Source organism: Lycorma delicatula, chromosome 1 (assembly GCF_047948215.1).
Source record: "Lycorma delicatula isolate Av1 chromosome 1, ASM4794821v1, whole genome shotgun sequence".
Lineage (NCBI taxonomy): Eukaryota > Metazoa > Arthropoda > Insecta > Hemiptera > Fulgoridae > Lycorma > Lycorma delicatula.
Window position 1 is genome coordinate 93,197,986 of NC_134455.1, and position 25,914 is coordinate 93,223,899.

The window sequence follows — 25,914 nt, forward strand, 5'->3', positions numbered from 1 at the left end:
TTTGAATCCTTATATTCTGTAATTGAGTTTTATTGTGTTTTCTTAATTTTAGGTAGAAATAGGTTAAAAATATATTGGAAAAAATTTGTTAACGAGTCCAAACAGACACTATTTTATGTAAAATGCTTCAACTTAATTTTGATATGATTGTTAAAAATTTGACACGGTTAATTTTTATAGCATATGTTATTAATTCTAATAACTGCATAAAGTAACCTAATTACAGTAATCTGTTTTTCAACCATGATTTTTCCCTTGTTTATAAATGAAGCTTCTTAACTTAAAAAGTTATCAATGTTGTATTTTTAAATCTACTTTGTTTTATATTCCAAGAAAAAGGTGCAATAGTAACAGACTGTCAGCTAAACCTATTTTTTTCTCTTTTTTTATTAAGATTGTTGAATATTTTTTTATTAAATTGTTATAAAAACAATTTATGTGAAGGTAAATTTTTCTATCTGAAGAGGAAAAAATAGGTTTTTAAAACTTTCCATGATTTTATAACTTCACTTCCTAAAGAAAGCTGAAACTTCCAGAAGAACTGATCAACAAATAAAAAAAATTATAAGAAATTATGAATATTCTTTGGGAAATGCTTTCTTGTTACAAAACTAATGGTTAGCTGGAATTAAATGACTTATTTAGGAGTTAAATAAAAGGAAACTCAACAGTTACACCATATACTGTATCAGACCTAGTATTACCATTTCTTTAATGTGCATTGGAAGTCAGTCAGAGGCAAGTCAGTCATTCCCTCTTTTGCAACTGTTCTGGACTGGCAAAGGTTATGAGGATACAATTATATCTAATGATATGGATAAACTATAAAAAACAAAAAAAAAACAGCATATTGTTTTCATGCCTCTTTGTTTATTTTAACAAGCATAGATCATCTTACAAAAAATATTTTGTTTAATTTTTTTTAGGATGTATCTTATTATTTTTATAATAGTATAAAGCATTTATAATTACACTTTTTTAATTGTAAAAATTTATATTACATGTGAATAAGGATTATAAATTCCTTATGGTATGGAAATAAATAGAGTAAATCTAGTGATAATGGTACATGTACAATTATTATTTTCACAAGGAAAGTAATAAAACAGTTACTATATTTAATTTTTAAAAGTGTAGATAATATATATATATATACATTAATTTCTCGAACATGGTACCGCTGATATGCTAATTAATTAAATGATATTAACAATTATTAAAATCCACCTTACCAGAACATTGAAATATTCTCTAGATCTTTCGGATTATTTGAAAGCCATCATCAGAAGTTAAAATATCAAATTGAAGTCAAAAATTAAGAATCATAAGTTAAAATTTGTAAACAGTCATGATTGTCCAGTTCTAACAGTATATTGAAGGAAAATTACTCTGGTGGATTAAAATAAAACTAACCAGCACCAAGTTATAAAGGAGATAATTCTTAGATTAAATTATTTCTTTATATTTATATTTAGTATGCTTTTAAATAATGTCATTTTTAAAGTACATTATAAACAAAAAATGTTTAAAGATGGTATATTATTTAAAACATACTAAATATAAATATAAAGAAATAATAATTTAATCTAATAATTATATCCTTGATAACATGGTTCTGTTAGATTTAATTTTAATTCATCAGAGTACATATATTTTCCTTCAGTATACTGTTAGGACTGGCTAGTCATGAATGTTTACACATGTTAATTTATGATTTTTTATTTTTGACTTTGACTTGATATTTTAACTCTTGATGATGGCTTTCAAGTAAGTTGAAAAATCTAGAGGATATTTTGGTAAGGTGGATTTTAATAATTGTTACTATAATTAACTATATACATACATATATATATATATATATATATTGGTAAAGCTATTTTTAATCAAGAAGTAAGAAAAAAATCATTTTAACTCCATCAATAATTACAGTATTAAAAACTATTGCTCTGAGATATTTAAAATGAGTTGTAGGTAAAAAATAAAAGTACTTTCTATACAAAATTAAATTCTTTTTAAACAAATTTATATTTAAATAAGTTACACAAATTATTTATATAATTTAATTGAATTACTTGCTTTCAGTCTCTTGGGAGTAATATCAAATGAGTAAATTATTTAAAATAAAATGAATGTAAAAATTGTTTAACTTTAAGGAAATATATTAAAGAAAATAACTCAATGAAATTCTCTGTAATAACAACACATGTTCACTTCAAAAGTTTCAAACTAAAAATTTAATAGAAATAATTTTTTAAAGTATAATGTAAGATAGATGTGATAACTAAAGATTGTTGTCAACAACCTATAATGAGCACAAGATTGGCACCACAATTCTAGAAAATAACAGGCATCCTAACTTGATACCATGAGATGTGAAATGGTTTTCCATTACCTTCTTCACAGTGTCAAACTTACTTTAAAATGTTGACATCCCAAGGGTGCTAAAATCTTGGTGTGTTCAACCCTACAATTACATGAAGGTGAACCAGACACAGGATTTGACTGTATGCTGAATATTGGTACTTAAAAGCAATCCTGACAAGTGCCTCTTTTATAACCAGCATATCTATAAAAAAATTGAAAAATATATTGTAATGCAAATAATTTTTATGCCCCTTTTGTCAGGATACAATGCACAATACAAATTGCCTTTATTCTGTTTGAGAATAAACACAGTAAGTTATTAAAGATTATAGATCATAAATATTTAAAAACAAGTCATGATGACGAATGTTGAATATCATAAATCTCATTAAAAAAAATAAATGAATAAGTAATTTTTTTTAAAATAATTAATGGAAGTTTAGAAGTTTCTTAAAAAGCACTTTTTTAAATTATAATAATCTCTTACCATGGGAGAAGTGTACATGTCACTGTCAGACTGTCATGTGTGTTTCTGTAGACATGATAATTTAAACTTCCCACTATTTGTCTTTACAGCCAAGTATGTATAAAAACATATGCATAATTTTTTTTAGAAAACAAATACCTTTTTGTACTTGTCAGTTGGATCACACTATGTGTGATATAATATTAGATATATGTTTTTGCAGAAATAATTTGTTGTTCTTTTGTTAAGGACAGTGCTTTAAAAATCATAGTCGGGCAAAGAATCAGTTTTTTTTTTAATCTAATGAGTTCTATTTTTTTCTTAGCAGCTTATAAGTTATGAAATTCTGATTGAGAATTTCCAATAATAATACAACTACATATGTGGCAAATGCTAAACATTAACCTATTTACAACCAAATCAACGTATAGAATTTTAAAAAAATTATCAAGCTATTTAACTATAGATAGTATTAAAATTTTTCAGCTAATAAATTTGTTGAAAAATATTAAATATATGGAATGGCAAAGATTTATTTTATGCCTCTATACTTTATTGTTTATTAAGAAATTAGTAAAATTGTCATAAAATAACATAAGGAAATTATGTAAAAAGCTTTTACCAGCATTTTATTATCGATTGTTTAATTTTTTTTAAGCAAGATATTGGTGTATGCTCTTCAATCTATAGTTCCATTTTTGAAAATTTTTGAATAAAAATTGGGGGCAAGAGAAATTCAAATAAGACAATATGAGTTTATTACGGACCAGTGAAAAACAATCAATGTATTTTTCATTATCTCAGTAAAAAAAATTAGTTACAAGAGAAATAACAGAATTACTTTTTATTAAATTTACAAAGATAATATAATATTTCTGAATTATTCCTTAACATAATTAATAGAATTTTTCAAACTTTCTTTTGAAAAATTCTTAATTCTGGCACTGCAAATGATTTCCTCAGAAAAGTTTACTGTAAAATGTTTTTTCAGTTACTTAATGCAGAATAGATCTCTAAGATATCAAACAATTCACTATTTTAATAGTTAGTGTTTTAAGTCTAAGATTACTTACAAAAAATAAATTTTATCTTTATAATAATAATGATTCATAATTTTATTGACGTCAATTTAAAAAAAAAAAAAAAACATATGAAAGATAAATTTATAAATATTCACAAATACAATAATATTAAATAAAATACAGTTTGGTAAGTGACTGTATAATTTATTAAAATTTGGAAATATAAACAACATTAAAAATACTTCGATATAACTTCTTTTTTTTTTCATTTAAATCTATATGGAAAAAAACTACTGTGCAATATATTTAATATATAATTTATTTACAAATTGATATTTTTATACATAAATTTATGAATTCTTTATTTTAGTTGACATCTAATATCAGTTCATTACTTATAAATTAATAAAATATTGTCCAAAATTTATAGAAGTATATAAGACAATTAATTATAATTAATTGGCAATAATAAAGGCAGAGAGACTTATTCCTGAGATCAGCGATGTCTACATGTTTGAGCACCATTATTAATTTTTTTTTTTTTTTTTTTAATTTTTTATATGTCAGTGAATTTTGTGTACATGTTATTCACAATAGCAAATACACTCTGTCCACATTTTTTTTATCAGCAACGGATTTTAAAGTTATCACAAGACACATTATGTGCAGTTCTGAACAAAATACATCTGTTGTAAATATTTTCATACACCCAACAGCCGAAAATAAAATATACATTATGAAATTTTTTTATATCATTAGATTTGCTCATAATGACTAATATAAAATGCAGTTTAGGTTTTTTATGCATAAAATCTAATTGGGTTTTCCATATTTACACACAATTCATAAAAGTAGTAGAAATCTTTTTAAGAGAAGCTTAAACTGAAAGTCGTTAAAGTTTTCCATGAATCAAATGCTAAAATACTGTAGTTACATAAAAAGGAGCTTTAAATTTGAAATAACATAAACTCTACAAGTTTTGAATTTAATAGTCTTTGCAATATACTGTGGATCTGACTCTCTTAGTCCAGAATATTAAATATATTAGCAATCAGGAAGAAAAATAATACAATTTTTAGCATTTCATTGTGTATGTACTGTTGGCATTTATTAATACCAATGACCATATCAGTAAAATCCACTAAAAAATGGAAAAAAAGTTATAATAACAATATTTGATCATGTCAAAATAATCACAATGCCTTTTGAGTGCTTTGTTTTCCCATTGGTTGAAATCCATTCCTTGCAATCCATTACATTTATTTTTTATATTCACAGCTAAATTAGGGATAAAAATTCACAGAGTGATTAAATATTGTTATTGTGAATACCGTATACAAACACATACATATAAAAACTGTTGTACAAAATCTCTATTTTTATTAAATATAGGTATTATTTACATTCTATAAATTTAACAATCGTTATACACTTGATTCATCTGCATTTGATGATGATGATGTTGTATTTGAAAATGTTCCATCACTACCCCCACCATGCTTATAATCATAATGACGTAACTGTTGCTGATATCCAAATGAAAAGTACCGTGATTCACTTGATTGGTACGAATCACCGATCTCAGCATAAACATTATCTTCTGGTGTAGATATATGATCAACAACAACTGAATATGGAACATCTGTGCTTGCTGAATAATCAGGACCAATTTGAACTCGTGTTTTAAAAAATGGTTTTACTTCCATTCCTGGTGATTTACGAATAACTCTATACATTGGACGTACTGTTCCAAAAACATGCTGTTGGGAAGAATCGTTTATAGTTATTTTCGTTTTATATTCATTCTGTTTTGCAGCTATTGGTGGCTCAGTGACTCGATTTGATTCACTCCACTGTTTACTAGGGTCATCTTTATGTTGTTGATGTGATAAATTTAATTTTCTAAATTGAGGTTCCAATAAAGCTGTTGCTGATTGATGCAATGGAGTAGCCCAAACGGTTTGATGCTTAGATGCAATCTGTAGGCTTTTTGGTTCTTCATCTGGGACGTTTGAATACAAAGGTACACTGTCATAATCTGAATAGACTGGCTCAGGTGGTGGCTTAACTCGTACTAAATTCTTCGCTTGGATCTGTCGCTGTTGTATTCGCTGATTAACAGGAAGCAAGTCATCTGGATGATAAGATGTTGAAAAGCGGAATGAGGCTGATTTAACTGTTTTTTTATCACCCAATGATACCTTTCTTTGTTTACTTGAAGTCTGTTCAGTATGTTCAATCATGTTTTCTCGTGGATAAATATGATGAATAACTTTGAGCTGACGACACCAGCGATCACTATTTTCCCGGCAGTATCTCATTGCTTTTTGTACAAGACCAGACTGGAATAAACGACGTTCATCCATTTCACGTGGGCTTAAACGAAGAACAAAAAATCTAGAATTGACATCCATTTCTAATAATCGAAACTGTGGATTTTCTTCATCATAACTTTCTGAACAGGAATCCAAGAGACAAGTCAAGATAACATCTTCTTTTCGATAACTTTCCAATAACATTGATCCTGAAATAGATAAAACAGTAAAATTAGTATTATGAAAGTAATTGTTATAACATCATTTAATACATTAAAATGTTAGGTAATAATACTGATCCAATTTTCAACAGATGTTTTTACAACAAGCATATTATTTTCCAGATTTATTGCTATTGTTATTTCCAAACATCATCTTTATATATTTCTCAACATATATCTTTAATATTTTAATATAACAAGATGAAATTCATTTTAAAATGCTCGTAGATGTTTTGATTCATTGATTTCAGCACCAGTTTAAGTTCTTATGATTTACAAAAATATTAGTACAGAGCAGCAGCTGAATTCTACTTTTTTCATTTTTCATACTGGAGCACTTTGGTTTGTTGAAATTCTTCTTATTGCATTTATTATCAGTGTAATAAAAAAGTCTAATAAAAATAAATGAGTGGGTAATATTATATTACCTATTTAATTCCACAAGTTTTATCTGTAATTATTAGCTACTTTCTCTGTAAACAGAGGAAAATCCACTTGAATGAAGTGGGAGGGAAAATCCTCTCAAAAAAAAGAATATAAGAAATTCCTTTTTTGTTTATAGATGATAAACTAAGGGTATATTTAAGTATTATTTAAATTTTAATATCAGTGACTGATAACCATCACTTTTTTGTAAAAATCTTGCAGCAGTAACATTGCATTTCAGTGCTGTTAACTAATTACAGGTAAATGATTAACAATTTATAAATTAAGTTTTGTTTTTCATTGAAATGTTAATTACAATAATAAAACCATCTATTTGACATGGTAGGTTTCTTATTAATAAAGTCTTCATGAATCTGTGACTAGATACAATTTTGAAAAATTTGATTTACAACAGGCATTGACGGCACTTGCATCAGGCATTTGCATTGACAATATTTCTTGGCTTATTTAATTGATTAATTTATTTTTATTTATAAGGAGTGAGTACAAAATCAAATGCATGTATCAAAAGTGAAATATACTTTTTTATAGTACATTACGTAATGTATAAAGGAAAAGAAGGGATTACAATATCTTTTTTAAGGATTTAAGTAAAAAATATTTCAGTGGAGTTGTTCTATGACAGATGACAAGTTTAACAGGAATATCGTTTATTTGAATATTTGTGTTTCTAATGTAATTTAATAGTAGGGGTTTAACTCTTGGCAACTGCTTCAGGAATGGGACAAATGAACCTCACATCTCATAACATCATTGATGTTATTAACATAACATCATTGATATTATTCGCAACACCCATATTGCATGAAGTTCACAAAATACATACTACCTTAATTTCCTCTTCAGATAAATGAAATGTTAGAAAATTTATTAACGTTTTTAGTAAGTTTACGTTAACACAATCCACTAGCACACATTGCAAGCATTGTATTTTATAGTATAATGGGATAATTTATTGTGTAAGATAACTTGCTGTTTTAAATTTACAGCTTTATATTCTAGCCTGGCTCATTTAATCAAATGAAAAATTATAGATCGATACCAATAGGTTATAATAGAATTGCGCAGCAGGAAAGCATGTTTGAATAGTGGCGAGAGCACTCTCTGGTGAACAAGTGGGGGAACTGGCATTTCAAGGTCTGGATGGTCTGTTGTAAACCTTGAAGATTATAGAATTTTCGAAAATGAAATTTTAAGAAAAATCATACAATAGTAAATAGGGAAATATTAGGAAGTATACCACACTCCAATAATTTTAAATAACGATTTAAAGTTGTAATTAGCTACTTTTGCAGCAGTTTTTCTTAATTAGATGGTTTTGAATTTTGAAAGGTTGATTTTGCAACTAGCTGCTTCTACTAGTTGCAAATGATAAAACAAATTTGTACAAAATATTAAAGGTTTATTAAAAAATAACATAATTCAATAATAAAAAAAACATTAAAATTTTGATAGCTAATAAATAGTGAACGATTCAAAATTCATAATAGTTCAATTTTTGTTGTGATCAAGTTCAATAACCACAAAAGTTATGTAAAACACAACATGATCTTGACATAAAAACTTATAACCCCAATTTAGAACCACGTTGGTTTACATTAATTTCATTCTGTATGCTGCCACAGCCTATTAGATTTCACCATTCTACCATTTTCTTTGTGTTTTTTTCTTTACTTATTCTTCTACTAGTACACTTTTGTAGAAATGAAAAAAATGACAGTTAGATGGTTTTAAAACTCATCAATTCATATTTAGGTTAAGAACATTTTTCACGAACAAAATTTTTTACTGATTTTCAAAACACTGTTACTTTAATTTGAAAAATTATTGTATGGAGACGATAAAAAAATGTTTAAGCTTGAAGTTTCTAGTAGAGAGTTCGATCAGAAGTTTAAATTCTTAGTGCTTTAAATTTTCTTGGCAAATATGGGAGTAGTTATTTGTTTTTTTTTTAGGGAAACAGAAAAGGAAGCAACCAGGTAAAAGTAGTAGTGAAAATGATAATGGCGGAGAAGAGAAATTGAAGCAGAATGTTGGTGAAAAATCAAGTGGATCTTCACTACCATCTGGTTCTGGTATACAGGATCAACATATTTTGGTAATGATGTGGGTCACTGGCTTGGACGTTCGTTTAGTATGATTTTATTTTAAAAAATGGAAGTTTTAAATACTGTTGGGTCACCAAATCCAGGTTATGACTGCTAAGGATGGTGTGTAATTAAAAAGAAAATTCAAATACAGCTGGCTGGCAGATTATGTTCCTTGACTGGCATATTCCAAGAAATTAAACGGTGCATTTTGCATTTACTGTGGTGTTGTTTCTACCAACTATTGTGAATGGTGTTTTGGGTTTTTTCATAGTGAGGACACATTATAAAGACATGCACGAATTCATGAAATCTCACACATCATCTCAGTGGCACAAAGCGGCAGCCACAGCCGAAAAATGTTTTGTTGAAAATATACCCGTTGATGTACAGCTGATTTCTGTGTACCACCAAAAAATAGAAGCCAACAACAAAATTGTTGCATCAATAATTTCAACTGTGATGTTTTGTGGTATACATGATTTACCTTTGAGGGGCAAAGAAAATCATGAAGGTGTTTTGGAAGATTTGATCAAACTCAAAATTGATGCTGGTGACCACATTTTAAAAGAGCACATAGAAAGGAGTGCAAAAAATGATGCTATTTACTTGTCACCGGGATTCAAAATGGAATAATCTGTTTATGTGGCTATATCATTAGAGGTGACATCACTACTGACATAAAGAAAGAATGTACTTACATTATCCTGGCAGATGAGAGCAGTGACATATTAGGGAAAGAACAACTTTCCATTGGGGTTAGATTTTTTGATGAAGAAAAGATGATGGTTTGTGAGGAATTTCTAGGTTTGTAGAGTTGACTGACATGGATGCAAAATTTGTAGTATCTGTAATTAACAACTCTATAGAAAAGGTATGCTTGATCCATAAAAGTGCATCAGACAAGGATATTATGGGCGTTCCAATATGGCAGGAAAGGATGGTGGTGTCCAGAAAATTATTCTTGAAAAGTGTACGAGAGCATTATACTTTCACTATGCTAGTAACAAATGAAATTAGTTGTAAATAACTTTAACGAAATACCAGCGATATGAAATACAGTGTCCACAATAAAAGAAATAATAAGATTCTTCTGAGAATCGGCTCTTTGTTGAAATTGCATACTGAATATACCAATGTTCTGTGAAACCCGTTGGTTTCAAAAATATAAAAGTAACACCACATTCAAGAAACAATTTTTGCAAATCGTTATGGTGCTTGAAAAATTATCAACAGATGATAACAATGCAATGAGAAAGCTGCTGTTCAAATGTATTGTGCTAATACAAATTCACAACTCATTACTAGTGTTTGTCTCAGCAAAATATTTAGCAGTCCTAAACCGGTGGTAAATGCTCTTCAGTAAACAAGTGCGGACTTACTTCAATGTGAATAAAAAAAAAATTACAGACATCATGAAAAAACACCATGGAAATATGGTAAAAGTGAAAGTGTTATAGCAGGGGCTGAAACTATTACCGAGCATCTTTGAACAGATTTCAATATGCCGTGAATCATAAATCAGCAGAAACATCGTGAAAAACCACCAGCTTTGACTCCTAGCAAGTTTTGGAGAAGATTACTAATTATTCTCTTCATAATTAATAATGTCTCTGAAATAGCTTTTTTTTTCTGAGGAGAACTTGCCTGCATTCTCATTGCTTACCTTGCACCCTCACATAATGCAAGCATTATGTGACATAAGCAAGCATTATGATATGACATAAGAGGATTTAAAAAAAATTACAAGTTTTTGTAGTTACTACAATTTGAATGATTTCCTCAGTGAGGCTGAAATTTTGTGCAACCAATGGGAAGGAAAAAATGTGCCAAATGCCAAACTGAAGGAGAGAGAACTAGCTGCACTTGTAAAGAAATTCAATTGTTCTACTCATCCTTAAAACGAATGCTGTTTATCTCACTTGCACAGCTCAGCACAACATGTACTGTTGAAAGATCCTTCCACACGTTATGCAGGGTAAAAACTTGGTTACGGTCAACAATGACAGAAAATCGGCTTGTCGCTCTTTGTACGATGAGTGTGCATAAAAAGAGGGTTCTGGAAGATAAAAATAAATTTGAGAAAGAAATTTTGTCAAAATTTAGCCAACTCTTGTAGGCTAGTGCTGAAATAAGATTTAGATAGGTTTGATTAGCATTGCAACTAATTACTTTTACTATTTTCAAATGTTCAAATAAAACTATTTTTTAACAAAAAACCATTTTTGTCCCCCTGGAGAAAATTCTAGCTACTCCTATGGATAGAATCGTCCTGATTGGCTGAAATTATTTTTTAACCTTTATACTTTTATAAGGCTTATATAACAGTAATTACACCAAAGTAATAATTTAAATTAAGTTAGAAGAGATACAAAGTTTCACACAAAATGTTGCTTACTATAATAAAAGCATGGCTTTTTTTGGTTAGTTTTCAACTTGCTGCCTATGGTATAATTACTATTATAGTTAAAACTGAATTCTAAAATTTATACATGATTGGATAAAACAGAAGTACTGTATGTTTCAGTTTTATTTTAAATATAAAGTCATTTATAGTTCTTATTGCCTTACAGTTTGAGTTTTTCTCTTAAATAGTTAATATGAATAAAAGTGTTAGAGTAATACAGGGTCATTCACGGGAACCGGATGTTTTTGAAGTGGGTTGTACTCGGGCGTTCGTGTGGGAGGGCACGTGGCTGGTGTCTGACGTTTCCTTTGTTCGTAGCATTTACATTTTAGTCGTTGAGATGGAGCCGTGGACGCTAGACCAACGCCTGTACGCGTATGACAGTTTTGTGCGAAACGACGAATCCGTAACTGCTGTTCAGCGAGATTTCCGCCGTCAGTTTAATATCCATCGTAATGCAAGTGTCCCTTCTCGTAACACAATATTGCGATGGGTAAACAACCTTCGAACAAGTGGTTTAATATTGAAGAAAAAACCACCGGGTCCCCGACGAACTGCTAGCACTCCGGAGAACATCGAACGAGTAAGGGAAGCCATTCTCAGAAGCCCACGCCGCTCTATTCAGAGGCATTCAGCAGCGCTTAAAATGAGCACAAGTACGGTAAGACGAATTCTGCATACAGACCTGCATTTCCATCCTTACAAGGTAGCCGTCGTGCAGCAGTTAAACGAGCAAGATTTCACGCAGCGATTACAATTTTGTCGACAAATGCTTACCATTTTTGAAGAAAATGAAAATTTGTTATTGTTAATGAGTGACGAAGCCCATTTTCATCTGAATGGCTTTGTCAACAAACAGAATTGCCGGTATTGGGCAGAAAGAAACCCACTTCGGCTTCAGAGAGACCACTTCATAGCCCAAAGGTGACTGTCTGGTGTGCAATAGGAAAGGTCGGTGTTATTGGACCATATTTATTTGAAGAAAATGACGCTGCCGTAACTGTAACAGCTGATCGTTACATTGCGATGTTGTATATGTTTTTCATCACTGAGTTACGAAACCGGGGAATCGATTTCCAAAATGTGTTAATCCAGCAGGATTGAGCTACAGCGCACACAGGGAGGACAACGATGGCTTTTCTCCGTAACTTGTTTCCGGGACGGATCGTTTCCAGATTCGGCGACATTCCTTGGCCCCCTCGGTCCCCCGACTTGAGTAGTTGTGAATTTTTTCTGTGGGGGTTTCTGAAATCGCGTGTGTACGGCAATAAACCGCGTACATTGGAGGACCTAAAGATCGCAATTCGTCATCACGTCACCCAGATTGATGTAGACATGCTGCAAAGAATTGAGGCCAGTTACCGTGAAAGGCTACAACAATGTATTGCCCAAAATGGACATCACTTGCCGGACATAATTTTTCGTTCATGAGTAAGTAACAAATGCTTTGATTTAACAAGTGTTTCAGTACCAATAAAACTTTTTTAAAGTAAATATTCAATTTTTTATGATTATTTTTAAAACATCCGGTTCCCGTGAATGACTGTATATACTACCCAAATGTCTTTGCGCAAAATGAAAAATTTTCTACAGAATTCATTCTATGCAACTTTTACATAAATGAAGTACCAAATTTCTTTTCAACTTTTACTATTTCAAAAACAGACTAGTGCAAATTTATGAATAAAATTTTTTTCCGAATCTACTTTGAAATCTGATGTGGACAACACATGACTTCTTTGTACTCCTATTAAATTACATTTACACATTTTTTTTTAAAATGAAAAGTACATAAAATTTTATTTTATTAAATGTCTGATATTTTTTCATAATCTTTTTTTTGTTATTGAATTATTATTCATTGTAAATTTTTTTTGCAGTGAGTGGTTAATAATTATTTATAAATTAATATATTTAAATTTAAAAAAAAGTTAAAACAAAGGAGATGAAGTCTGATTCGAACCGATGTGCTTTCCCTTTGTAAGATCCAAATATTTCATTAATTAAAATTTTATTTGGCTATAAGTCTGGAATCAATGAAAATAAGTACCACTTATGATATGTTGTTAAAAAGCTCCTAATGAGGGCTTATTACTGCAGTTAAAAAAAATGCAAAATCCAGATTTTCAGGGATTTTGGACTTATTTGGACTCTTTGGTTCAGTCGATTGCAATCAAAAGGGGGAGGTGCACAACTAGATGTTACAACAGTTCTAAATCCAAAATTTCAACATCCTATGGCTAATTGTTTTTGAGGTATGCAAGATACATATGTATAGAGACGTCATGCTGAAATTAGTCAAAATGAATTCAGTGATGGTCAAAATGGATATTTCCGTTGAAATCTGGAAACTGAAATTTTTCATGATCACAATACTTTCTTAGTTTGTACAAGGAAGTAAAAAAGGATGTGCTGAATTGTATGTAGGTGAAATTAAATTTGATGAATAGTTTGAGTAAAACATGAAATAGATGTCTTGCAATTTTTTTTTAATTTTTGCATGGTTATAGCAAGGTGGGGTGCCACCTCAATATTATCTAAATAATAGCATGGACAATTTTAAATGAAACATTTCCAGATCTTGGCTTGGTCATGGACAAGCCTAAAATTCCTGCCAGGCCACTAGATCTGTCTCCTCTAGATTATTATTATTTCTGGGATTAATTAAAAGTTAATGTATATAATACAAAACATGTAAATATTGATGACTTGAAATGGAATATAATTGAAGAATCTGCATATATATACTACCAAACAAGATATAAGTTATAAACAGATATTATTTGTTAGGGCACTACCAAGCCATAAAGGAGAAAAATTTTGAACATTTCTTGTAGAATGGTATACTTTCAAAATTTATTGTATGAACTAATTTACAATTAAACACTTTTAACATAATTTTAAAATTAAAAATTATGATAATTAAAGTAAATATCAGTTGATCTTGCAATTTAATTTATAATAGTGTTGGAAATTATTAGTTACTGTGAATTATTGTGAGTTATGTAAATTATTATTTATTATTGTGAAGACTGTCATTATTACTGTTTGGGCCATTAATTCCAACATTAACTGCATGCAATTTGTTAATGGATATAATTCGAAGGTAATATGAAGTACAAAAGTTGCTACAGTATCTTGTTTTATTATTACCTCAGTTTTCCATTTTTGCAAATTTGATTGCTTACAACTCGAAAATGAAGGCACTTATCAAAAAACGGTTTTCACCATCATTTTTCAGGTTTACATTAAATCATCTATACATATACACCTTGCTATTTAGAAAAATTCTTGTGGGCACTACATGACTTCCTTGTACCTCTATTAAATTACATATACACATTTTTTTAAAATTAAACGTACGTAACATTTTATTTCATTAATAATTTCTATATTTTAAAAAAATTATTATTGAATTATTATTTATCGTAAAATTTTTTTAATAATCAGAGGTTAATTAATAAATCAATATATTTAAATAAAAAAAAGGAGATGAAAGCCGGTTCAAACTGATGTGCCTTCCTCTTCTAAGATCCAAATATTTCATTAATAAAAATTTCATTTAACTACAACTCTGGAACCAATGAAAATAAGTAATACTTATGATTTACTTAAAATCTGTCTATTAGGGCTTGTTACTGCAGTTAAGAAAAGGTCCAAAATACAAATGTTTTGGATTTGGGCTTTTTTCTATACTTTAGGTTGAGTCAATTGCAATCAAAAGGGGAGGTGCACAGCTAGATGTTACAACCGTCCTAAATCTAAAATTTCAACATCCTACGGCTAATCGTTTTTGAGTTATGTGAGATACGTACGTACATATGAACCTACATACATATGTATGTACAGACATCATGCCCAAACTAGTGAAAATGAATTCAACGATGATCAAAATGGATATTTGTGTTGAAATCTGAAAACCAAAATTTTTTGCGATCACAATACTTCCTTTACTTCATACAAGCAAGTAAAAGGTTTGATTCAATATGGCAGCCAAAATTTTCAAACTTACCATAAAGCAGTAATCTTGTAATAATGTAGATCTATACTTGCTTCTTATCTCCTCCTACTATTTCTTAGTTTTGAAATATAAGCCATTTCCTTACTTTAATATCACCTTTTACATGTACATATTTATATACATTTATATGTGTATATATATATATATATATATACATAGTGTATATGCCTGAGCCTGGTATATGCTCAAATATACGCGTGCCTAAAAGTCACTTTATCTAATAAGAGCAGTTGATAGTTAAACAAGAAAAGTCTATTATTATTATATGTTTAATGCAAATTAGAGGAACATTTAAAAATGTTGCTCTTTTGCCTTACATTTTACCACTTTCCAATAAAAATTTTGTCTTGATTTATGAAATCAAATAAGTTTTCATTCAACATCTTGAGATGGTCCAGGTCATTTGGATTTGAAGGAAATATCATGTCTGACAATTCTCCAGAATAAAAAATTACAAGACATTGAATGAGATATGGTTATGGACTGTTTCATGGTCCTACCTCTCAAGAAAAGTTTAATTGAGGTAGTCTCTAGGTTGAAGAGCATAATGAGGAATGTCCCATCTTGCTGCTCAACACTGGGACAATGAATGTCAAATAAAGGGTTGCTTATTCACGCAGGAATTACATTACAAGGTATGACTTGCCTGTTACATTTTTCATCAAAGAAATGAACCCAACACTTTTTTATGATGAACACTAAACATGAATTCTGGATATATTAAATTTTTAAGTTCCTTTTCTATAATTGTGCAAGGATTTTCATCAAATGAATAAACACAATTATGAATGTATACAAGGCCATTCATGCTTCATTAGACCATATCACTCAGCTAGAAAATGAGGATCTGTGTATAACTTACAATAAATTCCTCACAAAAATGTACCCTTTTATTAATCATCTTCATAAGTACATTAAGTATCTTGGCCAATAGTTCTTAATTTTTATTCTTTTGCAATCTTTCACAGACTTCTTTGGGATTTTTCCAGCCTAACAGAAGCCTATTTGTTGACACTGATCCTAAATCATAAAGTCATTCTTATTTTGTATATTTAAATGTTATTTTTTTCAATATAGATACAGAAATGAACTGAACAACAATGGAATAGTAATTATATCGGCTAATTACTACCCTGTGAAAAACCAAAATTTCCCCCCTGTTACAGATTTATAGCTGCATGCAGGGAAACTGAATTTTTGTCTTCTAAGTACATGTTTATACATATATGCATACTGATTCAAAAGATAAAATGAATTTGCAATAAATACCAACCTTGGGGTTTGTTTGGTGTAATTATGCATACACGTACTGGAAGAGGAAAAGTTCTTAGCAACTTTGGCAGCTGATATACTTTAGACACAGTATCCTCAGTAGTATTTGTGGCTGTTGCTACTGCATAAAATTGCCCATGAGTTGTAAGCGGTATGAAAAGCACCTGAAACATTTTTTGTTTACTAATTATTATAAAATCAAGAAAGCCTAAAAAGAGTTAAATTTCACTAATATCATATAAACAAATTATACAAAAAATGAAATTAAGAATAAAATAAAATCTAACAACTCTACTATGTCAAAGAAACAAATGGTAAGAATGATTAAAAACTTGCAGAAATGTTTACTTGTGCATTTGTAGAAGTAGGTTGATCATCCAACTCCTAACGCCAGATTTCTAAATTGATACAAATACCTATTTGGGTACCCTCAACAACTTAACTCTACAAATATAATTGATCTCATGAATCATCCAGAACCTACATCAAAGCAAAATTCAGTCTATAAGCCAGGATTTACTTTGTATATTTTAATGTTATTAAAGTATATGTAAAAATATTTAAATTGATTTTTTTTTGCAGAATTCTCCAGATCTGTGTCATCCCTCACTGAAATGACTTTAAATTTGATGAAAGTACCACATTTTAATATATGGATATGTTATCTAAATATTTATGGAACTTCTATTTTGTTATTTCAACAAGTTCTTAACAAAGTATCAGATTTTAATTAGGTATACATTTTGTCTTTTTAATCATTTTTATAATATCTCAAACTTGAGTGTCTTTTGTCATTATGTACATTGTAATAGTAGTATTTTCGCTTAAAATAGAAATCCACAAAATTATAAGCATGTTTAAAGATAACTGATATCATGTAAAAAATTGCAACATTAAAGGACAAAGCAAAGAAATTAGTTGTAAACTGGTTGATAAAGAATATGTACAGATTTCAAAAGTTTAACTTGGATCAGTAGAGCAAGAAAAAAATTGGAAATAAATTTTCTGTAATTTCCTGACATTTACATAGGTCTTTAAATTTAACCCATTCACAGGATAAAATTTAAAAATACTTATACTCTTAAAAAGAAGAAAATAATACATGCAATATTAGAATAAAATGTTGGTTTAAAACCTATCTCTATGATAAAGATTGAAAATTATGTTTAAGAAAAATAAAAAATAAAACAATTTCAATTTTATTAAAAGTCAAAGTTAGAAAAACATTAAAAGATGTGCAATTTTAAGAGTGGAAGTGAACAGTTTCTTAATCTTTTATATCATGATTTTTTTTGGGGGTTTGTTGGCATCAACTACTTAGAGCTCTTTTTCCAAAGAGAATAAAAAGTGTTTTTCCCGCTGATAAAACCACTAGCGACCTAATCAGAAGACTAGTCTTGTAAAACAATCATCTAGAAATAAATTTTTCATAGAAAATTTGTCATAAAAAACCCCAGAACATTAGATGATAAGGGTGTAGAAACACCCTTGAAACATAAAAAAATGCAATGCATTTCTAAAGAAATGTTATCAAATCTATCAAAAGAGTTGCAAAGTCATACAATTATTAAAAACTAAATCTTTCATTAAATTTGTCAAAAGCTCATAAAACTATTACATTCTTATTTCTAATGCCTAGATTTACCTGTAGACCGTCCTCGTTTTCTTCTTTTTTACATCTACCTGAAGGCGCTTTGATGTTAAATTTTAAGGTATCTGAGGCCTCAGAGATGGAATCATCTAATCCTTTGCAGTAAATTATAGAGGATGTTTTATTGCTGCTACCAGATAATATCTGCGCAGATGGTGTGGTGAGCATTACATAAGAAAGACTCTATGCACTCCTTGTTAAAGTGTGTGAGGGGGCTAAAATGCTTGCCCTCTCTTTTTGAAGTCCTCGTGTTTCAGGGGCTCCATTGTTAATTGCCCTACACTTTCATTATCTACCTTTGTTGTTTCTTTTTCTTGATTTCCTGAATGGGGATTTCCACAATTTGAACTTTAAGATATGATGTGTTTGGCTTAGGCATTCGCTTCATTTTCCTTCACCTTAGGCTCATACCTAGATTTACAGAAATCTTTTCTTGAAAAACATCTTTCTTCTACATCAGTTTTTAGCTATTTACTCTCGATGGTCAACTCTTCAGTTTTTCATTGATGATAAATTCAACCATATTTGCTAGGACCAGTGATAGTTCAGAGATTATGTGTTTTGGAGCTACAGGAGCCGCAGAAATCTGAGCATAAGGTGCAACCTTTGGAGATGTACTAAGCACAATTTTCCTGGCATCCAAGTAGTTGGCCTTTTGTACATCTTCACCTCCTGAACAGCTACTTCTTCCTTATAAGTTGGACAATTCTGAGATTTTGAAGATTGGTGTCCATGACAATTGTCCCTGCAGGGACCACAACGGATCACTACAAACGAAGATTTGTTTGTGTGTTTTAATCTTTGACATCCAAAGCACCACACTAGAGTCGGGATGAACGGATGAACGCCCAATCTATGGAAACCAGCCTTTATCTTCTCTGGAAACTTAGTTTTATTGAAGGTTAGAGTTTAGTGACATGGAGGGTACAACTTCTCTATTGCATCATGTGTTCAATCGCCAACATGCTATGACTCGTTCATGAAGTTCTTCAACTATTTCTTTGTTTGGGCAGTTCAGTAAGTCCCTGCAAATTACCACTCATTTTGAAGTGTTTTATGTACATGTAGTGCAACCTCAATGTACATAACTGCAATCTTTATGGCTTTAAATAGCCTTATTGACTGTAAATCATTAACTGTTTCTACAAACAGTCCATTACCAGTCTTCCTTGTTTTTAATGGCTCCTCCTGCAGTTTCTGCGTAGCTTCGAGCTATCATTAATTCTTTGAGAAGTCCGCCTCTTTTCTCTTGATCACCAGATATTATGGAAAGGCTCTTAGGTTGAAACTTACTTCAATCAGTCTTCACTGGGTTACTAAACTCAATGCTCTTCCTTCTGTTTGCTTGTGAAGACAAATGCTCTCCAAGACGAGGGTTTTTATGTGGACCCTCTACTACTGAAATTGTGAAAAATGTTTCCATGAGCAAGGTTTCGCCTACAAGGTGCAGTCAATTAGGCGTGCCCTATATCTTTGATTCTGCCTGGGTTCCTCCAGTCATCCGCTTCCCACAGATTTAACCCGGGCCGGGGAGTCAGGTATACCCTGATCTGCTAAATCACATTCCAGAGCTTGTAAATAACAGTAAGGGCTCCGATACCCTTATCTGTCGGACATCTCTTGCTAAGGGCCGAAGTGACTGGCTCAAACCGAGTGGCACAAGACTTTGACAGAGTAAGCTCATCTTCAACCGGGCTTCCTGAGCACTGCACGTCTACACTTAGCCCAGCGTTGGAAAAAACAGATAACAGTCAGCCCTATCACTGCAAACAACGAGGCTGAGAAATACAGAAAAGCTAAGGATCGTCATTCTCGTACTTCACAAGGGAGCTCCTGAGCAAAACCATTGTCCCGCTGGTCAGCATAAGTAAAAGTACCAAAGTACCGTGTTTTTGTCTGCCCCGGACGTGTGCGTACATGTAATTGCACGGATGTGGAGTTGGGTTTTAGCCGGGGTATTATTGTTATTAGTAAGAATAGAATTATCTTAAATATAACTTTCTTCAAATATAAAATTCGATTCAAATTCAGATATCCAATTTTTGTTTAAAATATTAAAAAATCTATCTTCTAACCCAGTGAAATTTTATAGTAAATCTTATCATTTTAGAGTAAGCTATTTTTGAAATTTAAGGAAAAATTATCAAGACATACAAATAGTTATCGGCGAATTTTGATATTTTTATTTGAGCAATATAAAATTTGTGGGGAGTAATTTTCTGATAGACAGTAATACTCTCCTTTTCTTATGAATTATTATAGAGGGAAAGTAAAACGAATTATCTTGAATGAAGATGCTTTTTCAAGATTATAGACCCGTTTAGACTCGTTTGTAAAACGAGATGATTTATGAATATCATCATATGATTTCTATCAAGCGACGAATAATTTATTTATTTTTTTAGATATACTGCCGATAGATAGCACGTTAAACTCTGTTTCTAAACATCAACAAATACAAAATAAATAGTGTATTTTTTAAATGCTTTATTAATAATCATAAAATGTTTTCTTTTAATAGGATTTCTTAATTTTCATAAATATTTTTTTGATTAATTATTTCTATTATTTGCTTAATAAAATGTGTACACTGTATTTCAAATTTACAGCTTTATAAACCGAATAAAAACTATCTTTTTTTATTAAATTTGTAATTTTACTTTAATTGCACGTATTAATTTAATCTACATCGGCGTGATGAACAAAGCGCATTTATAATAGCTTCAGTGAATCAATACACGGAATATTTAACACTTTTTATCGTAAAATAAGATTGCACTACTTGACACTATCATCATGTTGCTAAGAACACTTGATGTTACCACCGCTCAAACTTTGAAGTATTGTTATGTAATCTACTCTATTAAACAGCACTCTCTCTTTAAGAGAGCTTCTTTTAAAAGAGAGAGTTTCTCTAGAGCATTTGTGTTAAGAGAGGATCTAGAAAAGCTCATTTAAAGCTTACTACAATATACAGGAGTTGTTCCTGAAATTCAAGTACATACTTAGGGAACTGGTTCCTTACCAAAAATCATTTCAACATAATATTTTCGGAAATGTAATGTTTTCCAACTACCGATTTGTTTTCCTTTATTTTTTTAAAATAAAATTGCATTATCTGAAAGATGTAACTCTAAACTGCCACCAACTAAGCACATTTCTTAATCTTAAAAAAATTCGTTCATACATGCATTTACTCGCGCGCGCTTATGGTTAAAAACATATTTTAAAGATTGTAAATACTATAGATTAAATGTAACATAAACATATTTTATTAATAGATTAAAAAAATACAAACAATAAAAATAATATTTTAAATGCTTATTCTACATCCAAACTTCACAATACTGGAACAATTTCATGAGTAATTAACAATATTTCAGACGTCTAAATATTTCTATTCAAAAACATGATAAAGCACATGTTAGACGGTAATAGTAGCAGTAAAAGCGAAATCATTAATTTTAATATAATTACCTATTTAATTGTATTTTTTCCGTTTATATTATTTTACGACCCTGCAATTTTACGTTCAAAAGACGCTCAATTATTTTAAATCATTAGAACAAAAATTCATTAAAATCAATAGTATTGAATTTCTTTGTTTGTTAGATGATTTATTCACGATATAAGCTAATAGTTTGTGCGAGAGAATGTGGTATGAAATATTTGTAACATATGGAAAATGCTTTGCCTGACCAGGAATCTAATGTTTCGAATTAAAGGTAATTTATGTAGTTTATTTCAGTTTTAATCTTAATACATATTAATCTTATTTATATATGTGTGTGTGTATATATATATTTATTTAATACAAGTTTTAAAACGCTGACAAAATGTAGAAAGACTATGATAAAATGAATGTTTATATAACCAATGATAATTAAAAAAAAAAAATGCATACTTTTTTGATCAGAAATCATGAAAAATTTATTCTAGATCTGTTGTCTTGATATACATAAACGCACACTAGATCAGATTGCATATATACTTGTGGTAGGTATATTAAACATTTAAAAATTATTATTAACAATTACTGAAAATGCAAGTTATGACTTACAACTTATAGCGATAAAGGGAACACACAGTTACGAAAAAAAACATTCAGCTATACTTTGTGATAATTTTTTTTGAAATGATAACCAAGAAAGAAACTTTTTTAAATATTAATAGTGTTGTTATTTATTATTATTTATTAAAGATAATTTTTGTAGTTTGTAATAAGGCATACTTCTAATATAGGCTACTAGATTTTCACTTGCTAACCTAATCTGTTCTAGAAATACTGCAATATTAATTGTGGGATACAAAAAAAATTTAACACATTTATAAATCTCATAACTCCTTTAGTAACCATGCGATGAATCGAGTCTGCCGTGCTAACGTAACGTTCATATAGCAGCAGACATTCCGAGGCCAGGCTGGACAAGTTATATTTTAATTATAACGGCTAATAGACATTAATTTAGGGTTTCATTTTTCATTCTGCTTTTGAATTCAAATTAACAACACCTCCTTGCCAGACAATTAAGAAATAATAAGCTATAATTACAATCAGTACAAAGGACGCAACTGTCAAAGGGCCTCGAACCAATAAAGCTAGATACGAAATCTGGAACATCCATAAAATCATTTTACTCAATCAGTTATTCTAAGTTGGTTTTTTAAAGATTAATTAAATGGTACCAGTCTGTTTAATTTATCATGTCCTTTAAAATATTAATATGGTTGTATTATTGCTATTATTATTGAGTTTCATGTAAAGTTACATTTACATTTTAAAACACAGTCTTATCATGTAAGTATATATTCTACACATAATTACTAAACATTAAAAATACATTACAGTAGTATTAATTCAAATTTAATAACTGATGTTAAATTAATATATGTATACACATTTTATTCACAACACGTTATGCGTACACTCATAATTTTTCAATTAAAGTGTAATTATTTTAATAAATCTAATTGATTTAATATTGGCGCCTTTATATGAAATAAACATGTGGATACCTGGTCTGTGTTGGATAAGCATTGTGCATAACGATTTGCTTCATGTCGGCCGATCAAAGGCCATGATAACCGCTTGCTGCGAGTTGATTGGTTTGCTAGATCCTGGTAAACAGCAAGCAATTTCAGCACCTGACCGTATCGTACAACTGTCTTTGAATACTGCTGGCGAGTGCCATCTATAAAAAAAAATTACAATAAACATCTCTACTGTTTTACTAGTAATTTATTACAGTGAAAAATTATTTTATCTTTTATGAAAAAAGTAGGAATAAAAATAAAATTTTAAACGTTAATATGTGGAAATGATCAGTCAAATTTAATATACAATTAGCAAACAGTGAAAATATATTAATGTGCTTATATTAGTTCTGAAAACAATATTCCTCGCTCACATTGTACTGAACTTATCAAATTGAGTTCTAGAACCAAATTTAGTAAATAAAGTAGAAAACGGAACTGTCAGTAATAATTGATTGCGGAAGATTTAATCAGTGACAAAAATTATTTTTAATCGAGTAGCTATTGCTAAACATTCCATGCTGAAAACTATAGCTATTGATCCTAGAAACAGCGCTTGTGATACACAGTACTGTTTCCAAAGTTAATGGACATCATTAATTGTCGAGAAGGTGCATTAAACATCTTACATTTGAAATTGAAATTCTAATTTTAATTTTTTAAAATTACAGTGCAGACAATAAATACACAAAGAAGTTACGATATTACATATTAACAATGTAATAGGTAGTATCTGCCAGGTAGTGACTCGATGAACTACGGCTAAACGGCTCATTACACGTTATAATATAATAACTCGTTCGATCTAGGTGAAAAAATTCCAGACCCTGCCGAAAACCAAATTGTTTTAGATTCCTTTACCTAAGAATCAAGTTCGAACGTTGCACCCATGCTAAAATTATCGACAGTATTTAATAAAAATTAAGCTCATTATTAAATATTTCATCAATTTGATATAATTTCCCATTCTGGGCTCCATGAAAAGTTTTAACACCTTCTACAATCTAGTTCATATTAACATTTTTAATTTTGTTTTAAAGATTCTCTTAACATTCAATTGAAACTTGCTAGATTCTTATTTATTTAAATTATTAACGTATTATATTTAAATTAACCCCTCTCTGAATCATAAGACCTTGACGATGGTGAGGGGGCTTGAATGCTCAGCGATACAGAGTAGCTGGACAAAAAGTGCAAACGTATCGGAGTGGTATCTGTTGAGAGCCAGACTAAAGAATGATTCCTGAAAGAGGGCAACAGCTCTTTAAGTAGTTGTTAAGGGCGTAGGTCAGAAAGACTTAAACGGCCATATCAACACCACTCAGTTGTAGTAGATGTAGTAGCGAAGTTCGGTGGGAAGAGGAAAACGACATTTTGGTCAGGTGCTTTTAGAATACTTAACTCAGTGTCAAATAAAGGGCAGGCAGGAGTAGGTTTCGTAATGAACAAGATAGGGAAGATAGTAGAGTATTTCAAAAAGCTTAGCAATAGAATCAGGACAGAATCAAAACCTAAGCCGACAACGATTGTTAACATCTATATGCCTACAAGTGCCCCCGTGATAATGATAAGGTAGTGTATACAAAGAAATTGATGAAGCAATTAAACACATAAAATGAGATGAAAATTTATTAATAGTTGGAGATTGGAATGCAAGCATCGGAAAAGGTAAGAAAGGAAATATTGTGGATGAATACGGGCTGGGCAAAAGAAATGAATATGGGGACCGACTTATTAAGTTTTGCACGAAGTATAATTTAGTAATTTCCAAAACCCAGTTAAAAAATCATAATAGAATATAAACATGCAAAAAGCCGGGCGATACTCCAGAGAGATTATACTATGGTTAAGCAAAGAAAATCAACTCATCGACTGCAAAACATATCCAGGAGCAGACATTGAAAACGACCATAATTTAGTGATAATGGAATGTAAATTGGGGTTTAAAAACCTAAAGAAAAGGTGTCAGATGAATCGGTGGAATTTAGAGAAGCTTGAGGAAGAGGCGGCAAAGAAGATTTTTGAGGAGGATATCGCAAGAGGTCTGCGTAAAAAAGATAAGATAGAAAATATAGAAGAAGAATGGGAGAATGTTAAAAAGGAAATTCTTAAATTAGTAGAAGCCAACTTAGGTGGAACAAAGAGATCTGGTAGAAAACCTTGGATATCAGAAAATACAGTATATTGCAGCTGATGAATGAGCGTAGAAAATATAAGAATGCTAGTGATAAAAAAGTTAAAAGGACCTATTGACAATTAAGAAATACTATAAACAGGAATTGCAAATTAGCGAAAGAAGAGTGGATGAAATAAAAGTGTTCAGAAATGGAAAGAGAAATGATCATTGGTAAAATAGACGGAGCATACAGGAAAGTTAAGAAGAATTTTGTGGTATATAAGTTAAAATCTAATAATATGTTAAATAAAGATGGTACACCGACTTATAATACGAAAGAAGATGTCGATGGGTGGGTGGAATATATTGAAGAGTTATACGGAAGAAACGAATTAGAAACTAGTATTATAGAGGAAGTCGGTTGAAAAGGGAGATACAGTATTGAGATCTAAATGTAGGAAAGGCTCCTGGGATAGACGGGATAACTGCAA

The 25,914-nt window shown here is 30.2% G+C and overlaps 1 protein-coding gene across 3 annotated transcripts in view; it reads right to left on the reverse strand.

Annotated features, from left to right (window-relative positions):
• Positions 1 to 919: 919 nt before the first annotated feature.
• B4 (imaginal disc development protein B4) overlaps positions 920 to 25,914 on the reverse strand; it is a 246,163-nt gene continuing 221,168 nt past the window's right edge. For 2 of the 3 annotated variants that reach the window (XM_075357974.1, XM_075357968.1), the window contains 3 exons: positions 23,290 to 23,465; positions 16,624 to 16,786; positions 921 to 6,376 (listed from right to left, as the gene is read on the reverse strand). In XM_075357974.1, the coding sequence (XP_075214089.1) occupies positions 5,277 to 6,376; positions 16,624 to 16,786; positions 23,290 to 23,465 (1,439 nt within the window). In that variant the 3' untranslated portion in view covers positions 921 to 5,276. Of the gene's footprint in view, positions 6,377 to 16,623; positions 16,787 to 23,289; positions 23,466 to 25,914 lie in introns of all 3 variants that reach the window. The other variant, XM_075357980.1, reaches the window with a different exon arrangement.